This window comes from Lissotriton helveticus, chromosome 11 (genome assembly GCF_964261635.1).
Source record: "Lissotriton helveticus chromosome 11, aLisHel1.1, whole genome shotgun sequence".
Lineage (NCBI taxonomy): Eukaryota > Metazoa > Chordata > Amphibia > Caudata > Salamandridae > Lissotriton > Lissotriton helveticus.
In genome coordinates this window covers 67,059,734-67,079,430 of record NC_136072.1, presented here as the reverse complement: position 1 = coordinate 67,079,430, position 19,697 = coordinate 67,059,734, and the positions used below count along the sequence as shown (strand labels likewise).

General features: G+C 46.0%; 1 protein-coding gene across 1 annotated transcript in view; it reads left to right on the top strand.

Moving 5' to 3' along the window:
• Nucleotides 1-19,697, top strand: part of ALG3 (ALG3 alpha-1,3- mannosyltransferase) — a 39,084-nt gene that overhangs the window by 4,615 nt on the left and 14,772 nt on the right. The window contains exons 2-4 of the mRNA XM_078668003.1: nucleotides 8,637-8,736; nucleotides 9,933-10,080; nucleotides 19,320-19,480. Coding sequence (XP_078524129.1) covers nucleotides 8,637-8,736; nucleotides 9,933-10,080; nucleotides 19,320-19,480 — 409 coding nt within the window. The remainder of the gene's footprint in view (nucleotides 1-8,636; nucleotides 8,737-9,932; nucleotides 10,081-19,319; nucleotides 19,481-19,697) is intronic.

Sequence of the window (19,697 nt, the reverse complement as noted above, 5' to 3'; positions counted from 1 at the left end):
GATTTTTGCCACCTCTTGTGTCTCAATCCTACCGAGACACAAGATGGCGGCCGCTGCGGACTGTTTCGAATGTTTACAGACACCCGAGAACCAATCAGCTTGCCGTGCGCAAGTCGCGTTGCGCGCCTGGAGCGCTCCCCGGTACGCGTACGGAGGAGCGCTCCAGGCGCGGCTCTAGATATATATCTTTTTTTGAACGTTAATTTCTCAAAATCCACTGTAGCACATATATTGAGACCTACAAAAGGCACATCGGGCTACCAGTCCCTACAATTTTGCCAAGTTTCGTGCAAATCCATTCAGCCTATCGGGCTAAAAGTGAGGCCAACCGCCCTATGGAAAGCTCAATGTTAAAAACACGTTTTGGGACCCCCCTTTTTTCTCGGCCCCCCCTTGACGAAACCCCCCCCAAATTTTCAGGGGCTGCTCAGAAACAAAATGTTCCATTTTCCTGAAAATTTCAGCCAATTCCGTCTACAAACGCCAAAGTTATTAGACATAGAATTTTCAAAAATCCCATAGGGAAAAAATCCTAACTATATATACCTATTGGCGACCGCCAGTAGGTAATATATATATATATATATATATATATATATATATATATATATATATATATATATATATATATATATATATATATATATATATATATATATATATATATATATATATATACATGGACATTAAGAGAGTTATTTATCTCTTTCATTGATTGGATTGATTTATCAGGCGGTGCTTTTCCAAACTGGAAGTAAAACAGGTTACTTTTGAGTGCAGGCAGCAGGTTACTTTTGAGTGCAGGCAGCAGGTTACTTTTGAGTGCAGGCAGCAGGTTACTTTTGAGTGCAGGCAGCAGGTTACTTGTGATTGCAGGCAGCAGGTTACTTGTGATTGCAGGCAGCAGGTTACTTGTGATTGCAGGCAGCAGGTTACTTGTGATTGCAGGCAGCAGGTTACTTTTGAGTGCAGGCAGCAGGTTACTTTTGAGTGCAGTGAATTCTATGGGTGATCATGTATGTACTACTGGCAGTGACCTCTGAGTGCTGGCTGTAGGTTACTTTTGAGTGCAGTGGAAACCGCACGGAACGTGAGTGCTGTTGTGGATGACGTCTGAGTGATGCAAGGTGCAGGAAACTTGGCAGTGTATGTAGGCTGTAGTACCCACTGTGAAGGGTGAGGTGAGTGCAAGCGCCTAATGCTTCTGTGGGCGACTTCTGAGTGCTGCAGGGTATATATGATTTGGGAGTGCAGGCTATACGTTGCTTTGGAGTACAGTAAAGGCTGTGGGTGATGAGTCCTGCTGGAGGTGACTTGTGAGTGCTGCTGGGTGTAGGTAACTTGTGAGTGCAGACTGAAGGTTACTCATGAGTGTGGTTGATGGCAGTGCTTTCGTGAGTGACGTGTGAGTGATGCAGGGTGCAGGTAACTTGTGCATTCAGGGTCGCTTCTGAGTGCAGTCAAGGCAGTGGGTGTCAGTAGTGTGTGCAGTGAGTAATGTATTTGACTCGAGTGCTGTAAGTTGTTTGTGATTGCAGTGAAGGCTGTGGGTGATGTGAGTGCAGTTGTAGATGACTTCTGAGTGATGCAGGAAACTTTTGAGTGCAGGCCGTATGTTATTTTTGTACGCACTGTGAAGGGTGAGGTGAGTGCAAGCACTGAGTGCTGCACGGTATGGAGAACTTGAGAGTGAAGGCTGTAAGTTGCTTTTCAGTACAGTGAAGGCTCTGGATGATGTGAGTACTGTTGGGGGGACTTCTGAGATCTGGTGGGTGTAGGTTGCTTGTGAGTGCTGGCTGTAGGTTGCTGGTGAGTAGAGTGAAGGCTGTGTGTGATGTGAGTAGTGCTGGAAGTGACTTCTGAGTGCTGCTGGGTGTAAGTAACTTGTGAGTACTGGCTGTAAGTTGCATTTGAATACAAAAAGCAAAGTATATCCTGAGCTAAGTACAAGTGTCAATAAAGTTCTTCAAATGAGTCTTGAAAGAAAGATGGTCTTCATGTCTTCCTTTATTAGGATGTTGTTCTTCTTAAAACAATCTAGCCGCCAACATGTGTTTCGTCTTGGTAATATAAACCATAGACTTCTTCAGGGCTATTTCTAGACCAAAACGATACTCATCGGTAAGTGATGTCAGCCAGTAATAAGACAAATAATAAAGATTATCGGTCTGGAGACTCTTGAGTCAAGCAGTCTTGATGCAGGAATAAAATTCAAAGTCACAGAAGAGCCCCAGGTGTCCCTCGGATACGATGTAATCCGACCCTGGAACGCGAAAAACGACGTGTAAAGCCACACGTGTTGGCGGCTAGATTGTAAGAAGAACAACATCCTAATGGATAGCAGGCCGGTTATAGTGCGTTTATTTCAGCTTGTAGGTCATCTGTGTTTGATTTACTGCTTGAAATGACTTCCTGAGTGTTTGTAATTTTGATGTATACCTTGAAAATATTCTGATTGTTTGGTCCTCAAACCTGGGGTTCCTTTAGTTTCCTTGCATACTGCAGGCTGAGGTCTCTGTCCTGGTAGTTGAACACCCGTGCTATTATGGTGCACAGTATTGCCTCCGGTTAGGTGGCCTTGTCAGCACTCTGTGAGCTCTCCATGTCCATGTAGGGAAAATGGGTCCTCCAGCTGAAAATGTTCTAGTATACATTTCTCTCTGAATTTCTCTGTTGCAAGAACTTCTATCCTTTCTGGAAAGCCCATGAACCTGAGATTGTGTCTCCTTGACCTCTGCTCTGTGTCTCCTTGACCACTGCTCTGCATCGTCTTCCCTATCTTCCAGCACAAGGGTGAGCTAGGAGAGTGTTCTCAGTCTTGTTGTTCCGGGCCCTCTTTCTTGAGCTAGCCAACCATCACTTCTGCCTCCTGAATAGATTCACCTCCATCAGTAAAGTATTGATTTTATTCCCGTTGCTTCTCTTGAGCCTTCTGTTGCCTCTAGTATTTGTGCTGGTGATGGTTCAGCCCCCCAAACCTCCACATCTACAAATCATTTGCTCGAGGCTGTTAGTTCCATGGCTTCACCTGCTGCTAATAGCTACATATCACTTTCATTGTGATGTAGTGCTGATGATAGTGTTGCATGCACGGGATCATCCTACTTTAGTTCTCCACTCCCGCTGTTCGGGTATCAATGTTTCTGAGCCTTACAGTGTCTGCTCAGGTTTTCCAATATCAATTTTTCAGTCTTTTAGTCTGATATGGGCCATGCCCCAGTGCGCCCCTTTTAAGCATCACTTTTCCTCCCTTGGTCAGTATGTTGCAGAAAGTCAGCTATATGGTCTCTCCCTATCGCCCCATGGGCTAGTCCCTTTCAGTCTTTTTGCAGTCTGACCGCCAGGTTGCCTCGCACCCCTCCAGCGAAGAGAGAGCTGTACATAACTGAGTGACCTTGTCCTGAGTCATTCTTGAAACATTCTGTTGCTTCCCGTCCCCTCGATCGAGCCCCCTTTGCCTTGCGGAGTCTGGGGAAACCTTGTGGTCGGTGTATTTCTCTTTACACTCCAATGTCCCCAGGTGTGTTTTCACCTTCGGAACCTTTTATCTCCACTAGCTCACTTGCTCTCTGGTTTCATCCTTTGTACGGTGTCTTCTCCAACCTGGAGCCTGTGATGCCCACCTTCAGAGGCCCAGTCATTCACTAGGTAGGCTAGCAAAAACCACCGTTGCTAGCAAAAAGCACTGCTCCTGTGACAGGGGCCAATATTGCAGCATTACTACAAAAACGTCCCCCCTGTCCCAAAACCAGCCTGCGGTCCCAAAACGGACCCCCACCCACCAGGAAATGCCTAGTGCCCGCTATGGCCACTCCGGCCTTGGCCATGCATCTTTTGGACGTGCATATTTCACATTGGTCTAATGATACGTAGGTTAAGTAAATCCCAGTTCTTCTGGTTATATTGCAGTCAATGCCTTTCATACAACTCAACATGTACTCTTATCCCAACCTAGTGGCGCTTTGATTTTCTCCGCTGCTAGGTTCATTGTAGCTTAGCCCGCTGAAGGCTGTGCCTTTGGGGGCGTCCATGTAGTACGTTACTATGTTTATCTCTGTTCCTTTAATACTCAGCATTCTGTATCTAGAACTCTCTTTGCATTGTGTCGCGTTATGTTCCACCCTTCCCACGGCAGTTGCTGCTTGTCACTTGTTCGTGCTGTTGTTTCTGCTGTGGGCACCCTTGTGCTTTTACCTTTTTAGCTTTATTTTAATAAAGCTCTACTGGACTATATACGACGTTTCTGTGTGTTCCTGTCTTACCCCTACTTACCACAATTTGGTACCAGGAGTGGGGTAAATTTCATATATTTCCTGTGTCAACCAATTTTTCTGCTGGAGCCCATCGGTTCGTGTTCATGCGTTTAATTCTACGCCCCTGGCCAGGACATTCTTGAGGCCATTCTGAAAGGTGGGTCAAATTAGTTTTTTTTGTGCTGAATATTACTAGCTTACCGTTGGTTGCCCCGCGCGACCTCTTTCAAATCAACATTGGCGGCACTGCTCGCTCCTTCCTTCGTCATCTTGGATCCCTGGAGCCTAGAAGTTTTAGCGTCCCCTCCATTCTTCTAGTCTTCCCACGTCACTACAATACGGAGGAAGTCCCGCTGTGCATTGTGGGAGGTGTGTCGACGTCACACGCACAGCGGCCATTTTGGGTAAGTCGTGAGGTTGATTGTCTTCCGATTTCTTCTGACTCTACCCCGATTTCTTCTGACTCTACCCCAACAATTTCCCTTGTGCGACGCTGCAGTCGGTGATTCGTACACCATCCTCATCTTTGGCGATTTCATCTGCTGCTGTGTGATGCAAAGTACTCAATGTCATGTACACCTACGCATCTTCGCCTGCCACACAAGTGAGTGAGTTCACGTGCTGTTTGTGTGACACCTTACTCTTCAGTGATTCACACACCATTTGTTTTACAATTTCTGCAATACATTTAACTCTGTGTGACACCTTGCTCTTTGGTGATTCGTACACCATTTATTTTACAATTTCTGGAGTACATTTAATTCCTCTTTGTGTTCCTTTTGCCATACCTTGTTATGGCAACTGCTCAAGGTGTCCTTCAGCCTGCACATTTCCTGCAGAAACCAGGCAAACCTGATTTGAAATGGGCAGAATGGCTGAAGGATTTTGAAAATGATCTTACTGCATTTGACGCCGATGGTTACTCTCCCTCAAGGAAATTGGCTTTGTTAATAAATCATTTGGGGGTAGCTGGCCGCAGAGTTTTTGACAATCTTCCACGTTTTCCTGCACCTGCGTCTGAAGATACTGTTTGTAACTTTCTTATTGAAGCCAAGCTACGTATGGGAAAACAATATTCTGATTCCACAAGATGAATGGGCATCTGCCATGGTGCTGGATGAGACTCTTAAGAAAGTAGATGTATTTAGATGTAGGTGGAGAAGTGTGGCTCACCGGTTAGAGGAGGCAGACCCTGAAGCAGAGGTCAGACCCGGGACCAGGGTTCAATTCCCGACGCGGCAGGGTCCTGAGCCCAAATGTCCACGGACTCGATAATTCTCGCTTCGGTGCCTACTCGAATCACGGGTTCACACTCTGCAACTTTGGGCAATAGCTTGCTTAATCTCCACTACGGCCCCTCCGCGGCGGGATGCCTGGCTTTCACCCTGGGGATGCCCAGTACGGGTTATCTCACAGGGAAAAAGCCAGGATGGGTTCCCAAAGCAAGCGCCTTGAGACCTTGCGGTGATAAGGCGCTATATAAGAACCTTTGACATTTACATTTACATTTATCAAGAGTAAATGGCCTGCTAATAAAAGCTTAAGTAATGATTTTAAATGTTTTGCACAACTCGGTGAGGAATTGTCCTTTGAAAACGGAGTTCGTGTCAGGAATGGTCTTTTTGTTCCTCCTGCTTCACTGAGAGAGAGAATTATCGACATTGCTCACAAAGGTCATTTGGGCATTTCTGCCACTTGCAAAAAAGTTATCTACTATTGGCCACACTTAAACAAACAAGTAGCTCTTTTTGTGGATAATTGTCCAAGTTGTGTTGTCTCTGACAAACACTGAAAAACCAACAAAAAAACTTTGTTCCCAGTGCCCTTTCCTGATCTCCTTTGGGATAAAATTGCCTTGGATTTTTCAGGGCCTTTCACTTTGTTACTCTCAGACAAAAGATATTGTGTAGTTGCTATCGATTACCATTCCAAGTGGATTTATTATTCTTTTGTTCAAGCTGCCAATTCCTCCGTTGTTGTTTCCTTTATTCAAAGCCTCGTAAGAATTGAGGGCACTCCTAATTGTGTTGTCACGGATAATGGTCAACCATATCTCTCTCATCAGGTTATCAGCTTTCTGGAGAATGCTGACGTAAAACATACATTATCAAGTTGCCTTATACAGTCCCTCCTCAAATGGACTTGTCGAGAGAGCGAACCGGCTCATAAAAGAAGAAGTTCAGACTGAAAATGCATCCAACTTCGATGTGGGTGATTTCTTGCAAAGTAAAGTGTGGGCTTATCTGACAGCACCTCGTTCCACCACTAATGTTACACCTGTCCGTGCTCTCAGGGGTAGAAAACAGAGGTTGGTAGAACAAGAACAATGTTGTCAAAATTACAGACATCCAGGTTCAGATCTTTTACAAAGTTTATGCTAGCAGGTTTGATGAAGATGATTCTGATTTCACTTTTGGTCCTCGTTTTGACATCACCAATTTCCAAACTGCTCATACTGATAATTTAGTCCCAACTACACCTGCTTCATCTTCATGCCGTTCAAGTGCTGTCTTCCATTCTCATTCTCATTCTCATTCTTCACCTGAGAGTGGAGCTGCACGTAATCAGCGGGATTGTAAGTTACCAATCACCTTTCAAGACTGTTTTGTGTTAGTTTTTTATTCATGAGGGTGGGGGGGTATGTAGTAAGTTACTTACCTTGTTTATCTCTGTTCCTTTAATACTCAGTATTCTGTATCTAGAACTCTCTTTTCATTGTGTCGTGTTATGTTCCACCCTTCCCACGGCAGTTGCTGCTTGTCACTTGTTCGTGCTGTTGTTTCTGCCGTGGGCTCCCTTATGCTTTTTCCTTTTTAGCTTTATTTTAATAAAGCTCTACTGGACTATATACAAAGTTTCTGTGTGTTCCTGTGTTACCCCTACTACCTCAATCCAGACTTTCAAACTTCCACTAAAACCTTATGACTGTGAGGTCCCATCTCATGTTTGGAACCTACCTTGTCGATGTGCCGGGCCATCGCCTGTGTCTGTGTTGCTGTTAATCACAAAGCAGCGACTCTGGGCTTTTTCGATAGGTCCAGAATATGTGCCCAAACGTAGTAAAGATACAGAAAGTATGCTGCTCCTAATTACGAGACCAGGGAAAACTAGGGGAACTGTTTTTGCGTGGTTATGAGGTGTAGGAGGACGGGGATTCCTCCTCTTGGAATTTGGAGCCCTCACATACCCGACTGTGTGTCATGCTTCATCATAGGGCTGCTCCTCGTCAGGTCGGCGCTGCAATACCAGACGGGCTCCCTATGAGGGGCTCTTTGGCGGAGATCTTTTATTCCAAATTGCCGTTGAAGTGTGTAACCTGAAGGAAGTTAAAACGGGTTTGGAAGTACTAACGAAAACAATTTTAATCAATAGGTCTCCCAACCTGATTAAAAGAAACAAAGGTGCATGTCTGAGGTTATGTCTCGTGTAGGGCGCTCTATTGTGTGGTCAACATGTTTCTCGCCTAGTAGTCAATCACTCTGGTGGCGATTCGTCAGGGCCTTATAAAATCAATTCTATCTACACATGGGTGGTTATATGATGTAATCTACCTCTTTGAACCAGCCTAACACTTACTATGTGTAGTCCCTGCTAGAACATGACCAACCTCAGTCGGGTATTTTACTCCATCAATACCCGGCAGGTATCGCACAAGGAATTTCCCTATATAGTTTGCTCTCTGACCTACCCACTTCTGCCGGAAATCCCCGTCCTCCTACATCTCGTGACCACGCAAAACCGGTTCCCCTAGTTTTCACTTGTCTCGTAATGAGGAACAGCGTACTTTCGGTATCTTTTCTGTGTTGCTGCTCACATTAGCTATGTCAGGCCTGAGGTCCATTTGTTCTCTGCAAACTCTCTTTAGCTTTTCAACAGGTTGTAGCTAGCTGAAGAATGTGTATACCTTGGTACTTTGAGCTTCAGCGTATGTTTGTTCAAATGGTAAAGGGAAGGTAGGAGTAACACAAGCTTCCTTCAGAACAGGTGCATTGTAGGTGGCATCAAGTAAGCTTCATTTCAACAGAAACCAGTGTTGCAGAGTAGCGTTCGTGTTCACATTTTACACAGGAGTAGGGTATACCCTTCACATCTGCACATCAGCTTCTGCACAATGTTCCTCACATGTACAAGAGGTGTATAGGAGAGATTTCGGTAGCAATGCAAGTGCAAACTTCCTTGACATAAACCAAAATAGGTGCAGCACAATTAGCATCAATGCAAGCTTTCTTCATACTCACCCGATGCACAGTAGACCGCAGAAGTGCAAGTTCCTTTCTCCCACAGAATAAGTACTTTTGTGCCTTGCCTTTACTGGTATATCCACTTACTCTGAGGTCACAAAACTGGTCTGTTTTTGTAACCAACCTCTTCTTCACCTTACAGATACAGAGATCGACTGGAAGGCGTACATGGATGAGGTGGAGGGCGTCCTGAATGGCACCACCGACTACACCCAGCTGAAGGGGGACACTGGGCCTCTTGTGTGAGTACTTGCGCCAGCACTCGTACGGTGATAGGTTTGTAGTTATTGAAAATACCCCGAGAGGTCATGGGACCGCTTGCCTGAATATTTTTAAAAATGGGAAAGGGAAGACAAAAGTTCCAGGTTCTATGCGAAAGCCATGAAAGGAACATCAGGCCTTGTGTGTGGTTCTAGGTGGATATATTGTAGGAAGTTCACAATTACCTTGATAGTGACTTCCAGTGGAACTTTCTATCCCTCAACTCCCTCCTTTAAATACTTTTTAGGCCTCAGCGACCTGCAGCTTTTAGCTGTCTGTTTGCAAAAGACCTCTTAAGGACCATACCAAATTTCCGGATGACAATAGAGAGATGCCAACCATGAACAAATCAATCTTGGCTGTATCTCCAAAAGGATCATCCACCATGAAGGGCTAGGCCGCATCACAACTGAACGGGAAACATCCTTTACAACGCAACTTTTACCACGCAGTGCTTTTACATCGCAACTTTTACAACGCAAACCATTACAACGCATTGCGCTGGGGGGCGCTCTAGGATAGGGAATAGATTTAATTTACTATCCAACACCTTCCCTAGTGTCCACGGGGACTGGAGTTGGAATAGTAAATTAAACTATTCACTATCCAGCACCCCAAAGCGCTATGCGTTGTAATGGTATGCGTTGAAAAAACTGCGATGTAAAAGCATGCGATGTAATGTCATACATCCCAACTGAACTGAAGCACAAACCTCTTTTGACATGTTTGGCCTTCTACCAGACTCCTCATGCCCCTTGTTCTCCATATACCTTGTGCACTAACCAACCTCACTCTGTCTTGGTTGCCCCACTATCCTGTTTGATCCCTTCTGAGCTTCCTTTGCTTGCCCAATTGCCCCCTGTAACAACAAATCCATCCACTCAATGTCTTTATCATGCTTGTGCCCCCAACATCAGTCTGACTCCTGTACCCCACTGTCAGCCTATCACCCTGTGATCTCCCTCTTCTCCCTGTAAATCTGTGACTCCCTGTAATTCCTTTGTTACTGTTTTCCCTTCTATCTGTGCCTTTTGTAGGCTCTTCATTGGCTAAACTTTCATTACTTGTTCACTGTTGTGTTCTTTAAACCTTTGAAGGCCCTGTATCTGATGAGTTGTGTTTTCCCCTTTAACAAAAGGGTTTGCCTACTGATCTCTGCCTTATCTTGTCCTTACAGGTATCCTGCCGGATTCGTCTACATCTTCACTGCCTTCTACTACCTCACAGACCACGGCAGCAATATCCGCTTGGCGCAGTATCTGTTTGCCGTGCTCTACCTCGTCACTTTGTTGCTTGTCTTCAGAATCTATTGTAAGACCAAGAAGGTGAGAGGAGGGAATGGCTGCTTGGCTTCCCAGAAGTTGGAAAGTGCTCCTTCAGGGGGTGGCCAGGGAAGAGGCGAGGAGTGATGGAAGACGAGAAGGGTTGTGGATCATTAGGGGGTGGGAGGTGGAAAGTGAGGCAGGGGCTGCAGTCAAATTTTCGTATGTTCTGGGTTGCCTAATGTTTGGTTCCTTTGCTATAGGACGAAGAGCTAATATGACATTGATTGTACCTGGCTAGGGTTTCTAGGCACTAAGGCGAGTTTTTTGGTACACCGCAATTCACTGAGGTCCTGGGTCTCTGTGCACAATACTGTGCAGGAGCTAAATCCCCGCAACAACACAAGAGCTGATCACCTTTATTTTTGCGACCATTAAATCTTCAAAGTTTTGGCACCTTCGTTCCCTCTGTTCACTTTTCTATTCCCTGTCATTTCCTGGTTGTCTTGTTAGGTCGAGCTGACGTTAGCATTCATGCGAAGCATGAATGCTGTCAGCTCGACAACTAATGTGATCCGTTTTTAGGAGAGTGGACACCAAAGTGTTACGAGCGTTTTCAGTGCCGGATTTCACCTCGGGAGCGCGCAGCATTGTCTGCAGTGGCAGTGTCAGTTTCGCTTTTTTATTACTTTCGTTTTTCCCGAGGCTGGCTGAGGCTGGCTTGGAATGAACAGGCTTGCCCCCGCGCATGCGCAGAGTAACTCACAGCCCTTGCTTTTACAGACGCAGGCAGGCAGCCCCCACCCCTCTGCATGCACGCACGCACGCACACACAGGCGAGCGCATGCACACGCAGGCACACACATACAGGCACACAGACACTCGCTCACACACACACACCCCCCTCCCCCACAGTCACACGCACGTACACATACATACAAAGCCCGCCCGCCCGCACATGCTTTCCCCGCGCCCCCCCCTTCCCCGCGCCCCCCGCCTCCCCCTTCCCCGCGCCCCCCGCCTCCCCCTTCCCCGCGCCCCCCGCCTCCCCCTTCCCCGCTCAGCAACGCACTCACCGGCTTCCTTCGTGCGGCGGCTCTCCTCAGCTGCAGGGCCCGGCAGCAGGACTCTTCTTACCTCCTTCTGCACCGGGGCGCAGGGTAGGCTCCTGCCTGCTCCGGTGCTCCAAACACGGCGGCTCCGTCCAATCGCGGCTCTTCCGTGGGAGGCGGGGTAGGCTCCCGCCCTCCTACTTCCTGTTTCCTGTTGACGCGCCGGCCTGCCTGACTTCCTGGTCGCAGGCCGGCAGAGTGACGGCAGTGATTTGCGGTATGTATTTAGTTAGTTATTTATGCATTTTTATATAGCGCGGACTTTACCCGAAGGCGCTATTTATTTATTTATTTTTTTGGGACGCTACCTTTTTATTTAGTTTTAAACATTGATGGCTGAATTTTATGGCACTGTACTTCTGAAGTCCCCTCGAGTTTGGTTACAATACTTTCTATCCAAGCCGATAGCGTAAGGCGTTTGGATATGTACTGATCCTGGACCCCATATCTGAACCGAGTCATCACATAATTCATAAACCGATCGAGCACTCGAAATCAAGACACGGCCCTTTTTTACACCCTTTTTAGTTGAAGTCATTTACTTTGTCCATTACCTCATAAACCGGCTTTAATAATGTTACCGCTCTTTAGGGGCTAACATGCAGAAACCCTGCAGCCTTTCGGGGGGATCCTATTCAGCCCAAGCTCATTACATATCTGCGAGGCATGCTTTATACTCAAGAGCCTCGGGGCCTCTTCGCATTCTGCAGGGGGGGCATCATTTTGCGCTCCGCCACAGCAGGCTGCCTCTCTGTGCCCGTTCTGCATTGGCGAAGGCTTGTACCCCAGCTCTCAGGCAATTCACGGGTGCTCGGACAACGGCTTTTTAACTAATTTAAATGATAAGGTTTGCGGCTATCACTTGTTTGTTTAATATTACGGGCATGTGGGTTGTGTGATGCTGCATAAACAGATGCGTTTGGAGTTTATTTACCGATCCGCTATGGAGGGGCTTTTCTTTAATCTGTTGGTGGCTGTTTTTTTTTTTTAATTTATATTGCGTCTTCATGTACACATGATGTTTGACTTTTTTGAGCAATTCGTTACGTTGGGCTTTTGTATAATTTGATACTAGCTGTTATTTTATTTATATTGCGTCTCCCGATGGTTGTGTGATGCTGCATAAACAGATGCGTTTGGAGTTTATTTACCGATCCGCTATGGAGGGGCTTTTCTTTAATCTGTTGGTGGCTGTTTTTTTTTTTTTATTTATATTGCGTCTTCATGTACACATGATGTTTGACTTTTTTGAGCAATTCGTTACGTTGGGCTTTTGTATAATTTGATACTAGCTGTTATTTTATTTATATTGCGTCTCCCCATGCTGTGTTTGCCTGCCCCGCCAGCTCTCCAAGGTTGCTATTTGTTTCTTTCCCATCTGCGTACATCACTTGCGGGATACAGGTAAATCTGCATTCTAGAGTTGCCTTTATTGTTTTGAGGCCGGGCGCAGGGGCTGCTCCGATGTTATCAAGGCTGCTATCCCACTGCTAAGGCGGTGCTGCACTCACTGCCTTGTTTATATTTGTTTTAGTTCCGTGATGCTCCGATCTTTGCCCCTTCCGAGTGGAGCTTCCGAGTGGAGCTTCCGAGTGGAGCTTCCGAGTGGAGCTTCCGAGTGGAGCTTCAGAGTGGAGCTTCCGAGTGGAGCTTCAGAGTGCAGAGTGGAGCTTCAGAGTGGAGCTTCAGAGTGGAGCTTCAGAGTGCAGAGTGGAGCTTCCGAGTGGAGCTTCCGAGTGGAGCTTCCGAGTGGAGCTTCCGAGTGGAGCTTCCGAGTGGAGCTTCAGAGTGGAGCTTCCGAGTGGAGCTTCAGAGTGGAGCTTCGGAGTGGAGCTTCGGAGTGGAGCTTCAGAGTGGAGTGGAGCTTCAGAGTGGAGCTTCAGAGTGCAGAGTGGAGCTTCAGAGTGCAGAGTGGAGCTTCAGAGTGGAGCTTCAGAGTGGAGCTTCAGAGTGGAGCTTCAGAGTGGAGCTTCAGAGTGGAGCTTCAGAGTGGAGCTTCAGAGTGGAGCTTCGGAGTGGAGCTTCGGAGTGGAGCTTCGGAGTGGAGCTTCAGAGTGCAGAGTGGAGCTTCAGAGTGGAGCTTCAGAGTGCAGAGTGGAGCTTCAGAGTGCAGAGTGGAGCTTCAGAGTGCAGAGTGGAGCTTCAGAGTGCAGAGTGGAGCTTCAGAGTGGAGCTTCAGAGTGCAGAGTGGAGCTTCAGAGTGGAGCTTCAGAGTGCAGAGTGGAGCTTCAGAGTGGAGCTTCAGAGTGGAGCTTCAGAGTGGAGCTTCAGAGTGGAGCTTCGGAGTGGAGCTTCGGAGTGGAGCTTCGGAGTGCAGAGTGCAGATTCAGAGTGCAGATTCGGAGTGGAGCTTCAGAGTGGAGCTTCGGAGTGGAGCTTCGGAGTGGAGCTTCGGAGTGGAGCTTCAGAGTGCAGAGTGGAGCTTCAGAGTGGAGCTTCAGAGTGCAGAGTGGAGCTTCAGAGTGCAGAGTGGAGCTTCAGAGTGCAGAGTGGAGCTTCAGAGTGCAGAGTGGAGCTTCAGAGTGCAGAGTGGAGCTTCAGAGTGGAGCTTCAGAGTGCAGAGTGGAGCTTCAGAGTGGAGCTTCAGAGTGCAGAGTGGAGCTTCAGAGTGGAGCTTCAGAGTGGAGCTTCAGAGTGGAGCTTCAGAGTGGAGCTTCAGAGTGGAGCTTCAGAGTGGAGCTTCGGAGTGGAGCTTCGGAGTGGAGCTTCGGAGTGGAGCTTCAGAGTGGAGCTTCAGAGTGGAGCTTCAGAGTGGAGCTTCGGAGTGGAGCTTCGGAGTGGAGCTTCGGAGTGGAGCTTCGGAGTGCAGAGTGCAGATTCAGAGTGCAGATTCGGAGTGGAGCTTCAGAGTGGAGCTTCAGAGTGGAGAGTGGAGATTCAGAGTGGAGATTCAGAGTGGAGCTTCAGAGTGGAGCTTCAGAGTGGAGCTTCAGAGTGGAGCTTCAGAGTGGAGCTTCAGAGTGGAGCTTCAGAGTGGAGCTTCGGAGTGGAGCTTCGGAGTGGAGCTTCGGAGTGGAGCTTCGGAGTGCAGAGTGCAGATTCAGAGTGCAGATTCGGAGTGGAGCTTCAGAGTGGAGCTTCAGAGTGGAGAGTGGAGATTCAGAGTGGAGCTTCAGAGTGGAGCTTCAGAGTGGAGCTTCAGAGTGGAGCTTCAGAGTGGAGCTTCAGAGTGGAGCTTCGGAGTGGAGCTTCGGAGTGCAGAGTGCAGATTCAGAGTGCAGATTCGGAGTGGAGCTTCAGAGTGGAGCTTCAGAGTGGAGAGTGGAGATTCAGAGTGGAGATTCAGAGTGGAGCTTCAGAGTGGAGCTTCAGAGTGGAGCTTCAGAGTGGAGCTTCAGAGTGGAGCTTCAGAGTGGAGCTTCAGAGTGCAGAGTGGAGCTTCAGAGTGGAGCTTCAGAGTGGAGCTTCAGAGTGGAGCTTCAGAGTGGAGCTTCAGAGTGCAGAGTGGAGCTTCAGAGTGCAGAGTGGAGCTTCAGAGTGTCAAGAGCAATGCCAATAGCTCTAACTTTAACAAAGGCAAAACCATTGCATTGTAAATGCTTGTTATTTTACCGAATCACATGCTCATGCTGCTGCCTGGTTTGTCTACATGCACACAGGCAGAATCACTCGGTACAAAATGGCTCCTGTTCACTCGTCAGTACGGTCTTGCGCCGCCCCACCTTCCCCCTGCCAAATACATTCATTCCAAATACTGCTTATTTTCATATCAGACTGACTTCTCACATCTGGGATAGCAGGGGCACCTTCCACAGTGATTAGTGCTTCACAAAAAATAATTCTCGGCTAGCGCTCAGAAGCCTTGAAGCTTTGATTGAATGACACTGCAGTTTGATGCCCCGCTCGTTTTTTGATGCTATGCGTTCCAGACACTGATTTTATTAAGACTCACTTGGAGCTCTAAACTGTCACTTGATCTTTCTTTGGGTCATTTCGTTTGCCCGGAAGGACTAACATATCTGTGAAACCCTCTTCTTTTATAGTTTGAGCATCGTCTTCGTTTAGCAGGATAACATTATACATTTGAAAATACAAATATCCGGGAAGAGCAGAGAGCAAATCTCCGCGATGTTGGGCATTCTCCTATCATAAAGGAAGCGTGTTGGTGGGACCTGTGGCATCTAACGCATCATTTAACCCTATATGCGTGGGCACCTACCACAATAATGTATAGGATGAGTTTGTTCCGTTCCCGTTTTTAATTTGATGTAAAACTCAAATCACTGCACACTCTCTACTACACACTCTCTACTACAGTCACTACTCTCTACTACACACTCCCTACTACAGTCACTACTCTCTACTACACATTCTGCTACACACTCTCTACTACAGTCACTACTCTCTGCTACGCACTCTACTCTCTACTACACTCTACTACACACTCTCTACTACACACTCTACTACACACTCTCTACTACAGTCACTACTCTCTGCTACGCACTCTACTCTCTACTACACACTCTACTACACACTCTCTACTACACACTCTACTACACACTCTCTACTACAGTCGCTACTCTCTACTACACACTGTACTACACACTCTACTACAGTCACTACTCTCTACTACACACTACTACCCACTCTCTACTACAGTCACTACTCTCTACTACACACTCACTACACACTCACTACTACAGCCACTACTCTCTTCGACACACTCTATACTAGACACTCTCTACTACACACTATCTACTACAGTCACAACTCTCTACTACACACTGTACTACACACTCTACTACAGTCACTACTCTCTACTACACACTACTACACACTCTCTACTACAGTCACTACTCTCTACTACACACTCTACTACACACTCACTACACACTCACTACTACAGCCACTACTCTCTTCGACACACTCTATACTAGACACTCTCTACTACACACTATCTACTACAGTCACTACTTACTACACTCTCTACTACACACTCTACTACACACTCTACTACACACTCTACTACACACTCTACTACACACTCTACTACACACTCTACTACACACTCTACTACACACTCTACTACACACTCTACTACACACTCTACTACACACTCTACATTACACACTCTACATTACACACTCTACATTACACACTCTACATTACACACTCTACATTACACACTCTACATTACATACTCTACATTACACACTCTCTACTACACACTCTACACTACACACTCTACACTACACACTCTACTACACTCTACTACACACTCTGCTACACACACGCTCTACTACACACTCTACTACACACCCTCTACTACTCTCTACTACTCTACTACACATTCTCTACTACTCTACTACACACTCACTACTTTCTACTACACTCTACTACAGACTCTCCACTCTCTACTCCACACTCTCTACTCCACACTCTCTACTTCAATCTCTCTACCTCAATCTCTCTAATTCAATCTCTCTACCTCAATCTCTCTACTTCAATCTCTCTACTTCAATCTCTCTACTTCAATCTCTCTACTTCAATCTCTCTACTTCACATTCTGTATTACACACTCTCTACTACACACTCACTACTCTCTACTACACACTCTCTACTACACACTCTACTACACTCCCTACTACACATTCTCCTACACACTCTACTACACACTCTACTACACACTCACCACTCTACTACACACTCACCACTCTACTACACACTCACTAGTCTCTACTGCTCACTCTCTACTACACACTCTCTACTACACACTCTCTACTACACACTCTCTACTACACACTCTCTACTACACACTCTCTACTACACACTCTCTACTACACACTCACTAGTCTCTACTACACACTCACTACTCTCTACTACACACTCACTACTCTCTACTACACACTCTACTACTCACTTACTACTCTCTACTCACTCTCTACTACTCACTACTACTCTCTCTACTACTCACTATTACTCTCTACTACTCTCTCTACTACTCACTCTCTACTACTCACTCTCTACTGCTCATGACAATGCCATTTATTTATCTGTTTCCAAAACCAACACATAAATAAAACATTTGTCATTTACAATGCCAAAAGCGCTAACTTTTGCAAAGGCGAGACCGTTGCATTGTAAATGCTTGTGTTTATTCTTGTTGACTTGTGTTTTCTCTCGTTCTCGCCTCGCTGTCTCCTGTTCTTCTGCTTCCGTCTTACGGTTTCTCGTTATTTTTCTTCTTTGTCGTTTCTCGTAGCTTCTGATTGCCTTGCTATCCCTTCGGATGACTGTAATTTCTTGCCAGATTTTGTGTATTCTGTCATACAATAATGTTTCCAAGCGTTATCCTCATTACCAATTTTCCATACCTGAGGCCTCTAGTCTATTTACCTCGGAGTCTTGTGTGTGCTATTTTGCTGTTACTTTCTTATATTAACTCCTGTTCTCTTTATCATAACCTATTACTTGCCTTTGTAGCAAGTTGTTTCTAGCAAGCCTCTGGTATTTTTATGAATGCAGAGAAATTTCAATGTGTACCATAGGTATGGGGAAATAGGAGTAAATGATGATCAGTGGGAAATAAAAACATGGAGAGTTTATCCAAAACAGTAAAGAATGTTAACCCAGTGTGAAGTAATCTGAGCCAACCATATCAACCATTTGGCGGATACTATGAGTATTTTGATTATCATATAGGCGTGTTCACCATTTCAGCAATGACTAACTAATGCTTGTTGCTAATGCAGCCTAGGCTGCTAGTTGACTTGTTTTTATATATGAAATAACCTGCTTTACCTATTTCTAATCATTTAATGGGAATGGCTTCTCTACCTGCTCATACTGGGGAGGTTAAAACATGAGCCATCGTAATAGCAGCCACACACAGATTTGAATTTGTTGCTGTCCCTGTTGGGAAGTGATGTGGCCAGATTGGCTGACCCCAGAGTGTAGGGTTCACGGTTCGATCCCTGGCATGGTGGCAGCTCCGCATCCCGTGACTCTGGGCAATAGCTCACTTAATCTTTCCGACGGCCCCCAGCGCCTTGAAACCTTTAAGGGTGATATGTTCGCTCTTTACACATAGGAATTATTATTATTTATTTACCTTCACTTTTCAACTAGACCTGTGCAATGTGAGTGGCAGATGCTCTAGAGAGAAGACTAACCTGGGAAGCCATGGGGTCTTCTTCCATCACAAACACAGGGACAATCTTTTCTCTGATTACAGGGTAGTTTTACAGGAGTATTAAGCCCCAGACAGGCAATCCGTTAGACAACAGAAAGTTCAGAAGTTTTACTGCACTGAAGGCTTGGAAGGGAAACAAGTATACCTAAGGCAAGAAACTTCTCCATGCACATACTAATGCTGCTGTGTCAGTGTGGATGCAGATTTAATCACAGGTCCAACCTGCCTGGTGCAGATGGTGGACGGCCTTCCTGGTGGGAGATTGGATGCCGCTTGTACGTTTGCTTCAGTCTTTCTGTTGGCATCAAGATTTACGGCTGGACCTTCCACTGGTCGGGACTCATTGGACACCCAGTTACTGCCCTCACATTTTGCTGCACAAATAATGTGCTTGCAGCTCAACTGTTAATAAGATATAATACATCCTTTAGGTTTTGCTACCTTTTAGGGAAGTAACCCAAAATAAAATGTCATGCTTTAACAATACATGAGCTTTCCAAGTTACACAGACCTCCTATTCAGAGGTTATTCAAAATAGCTGCTCAATAATTTGGTGTTTGTTGGTGTTGATGTTGCAGGTCATTTTTACAAGTTTGGTTTTGCAACACTTGAATCATCCTGTTAGTCGCTTAGAAGATTGTCTTAAGATTGTCTATCTTTGTTTCCATATTGCCTCCTGTTACCTTCCATTAACTCTGCATGAAAATGGTATTCTTTTGTTGCCACTCTGTTGCCTTCTGTTTCCTCTTCACTTCTTTTTCCTTTTGCTCCTACTCCTTGCCTGTTCTTTACTTTTGCCTTTTGTTTCCTTCAGCACATTTTGTTGCTTCTTTGTGACGGTCAGTGTCTCTTCATTAGCCGTTCTAGCTTGTTCACATTCATTTCTTCTTTGACCTTTAATTATCTTCTCTTTGCTGTTTTTAATCTCATTGACTCTCATTACCTCCTGTTGACTCTTGTTGATTTCTGCTGCTTCTCACATTCTTTCATTTCTTCTCTTCAGCCCATATTTCCTTGTTGCTGCTCCAAACATCCTCATTGCCTCTGTTTTCTAACAGGTGCCCCCATACGTCTTCTTCTTCATGTGCTGCGCTTCCTACCGCATCCACTCTATCTTCATGCTGCGTCTCTTCAACGACCCAGTGGCCATGGTCATCCTTTTCTTCGCCATTAACTTCTTCCTGGAGGACCGCTGGTCCCTGGGCTGCCTTTTCTTCAGGTGAGCTTATGAGTGGCAAGGGATGAGCCTGAGTGAATGATTGACAACCTCCCACCCCTTCCTCCTCTTACACAAGCATTTACATTTCCTTCGCTCGTGATTGATTTTGATATCTAGCATTGAGACGCGCCTCTTTGATTCTTCAGGTCATTTATAGGGATGTTACTTGAAAATGCCATTCACAGAAAATGATGCAGACGATGACAAAAACAGAAAC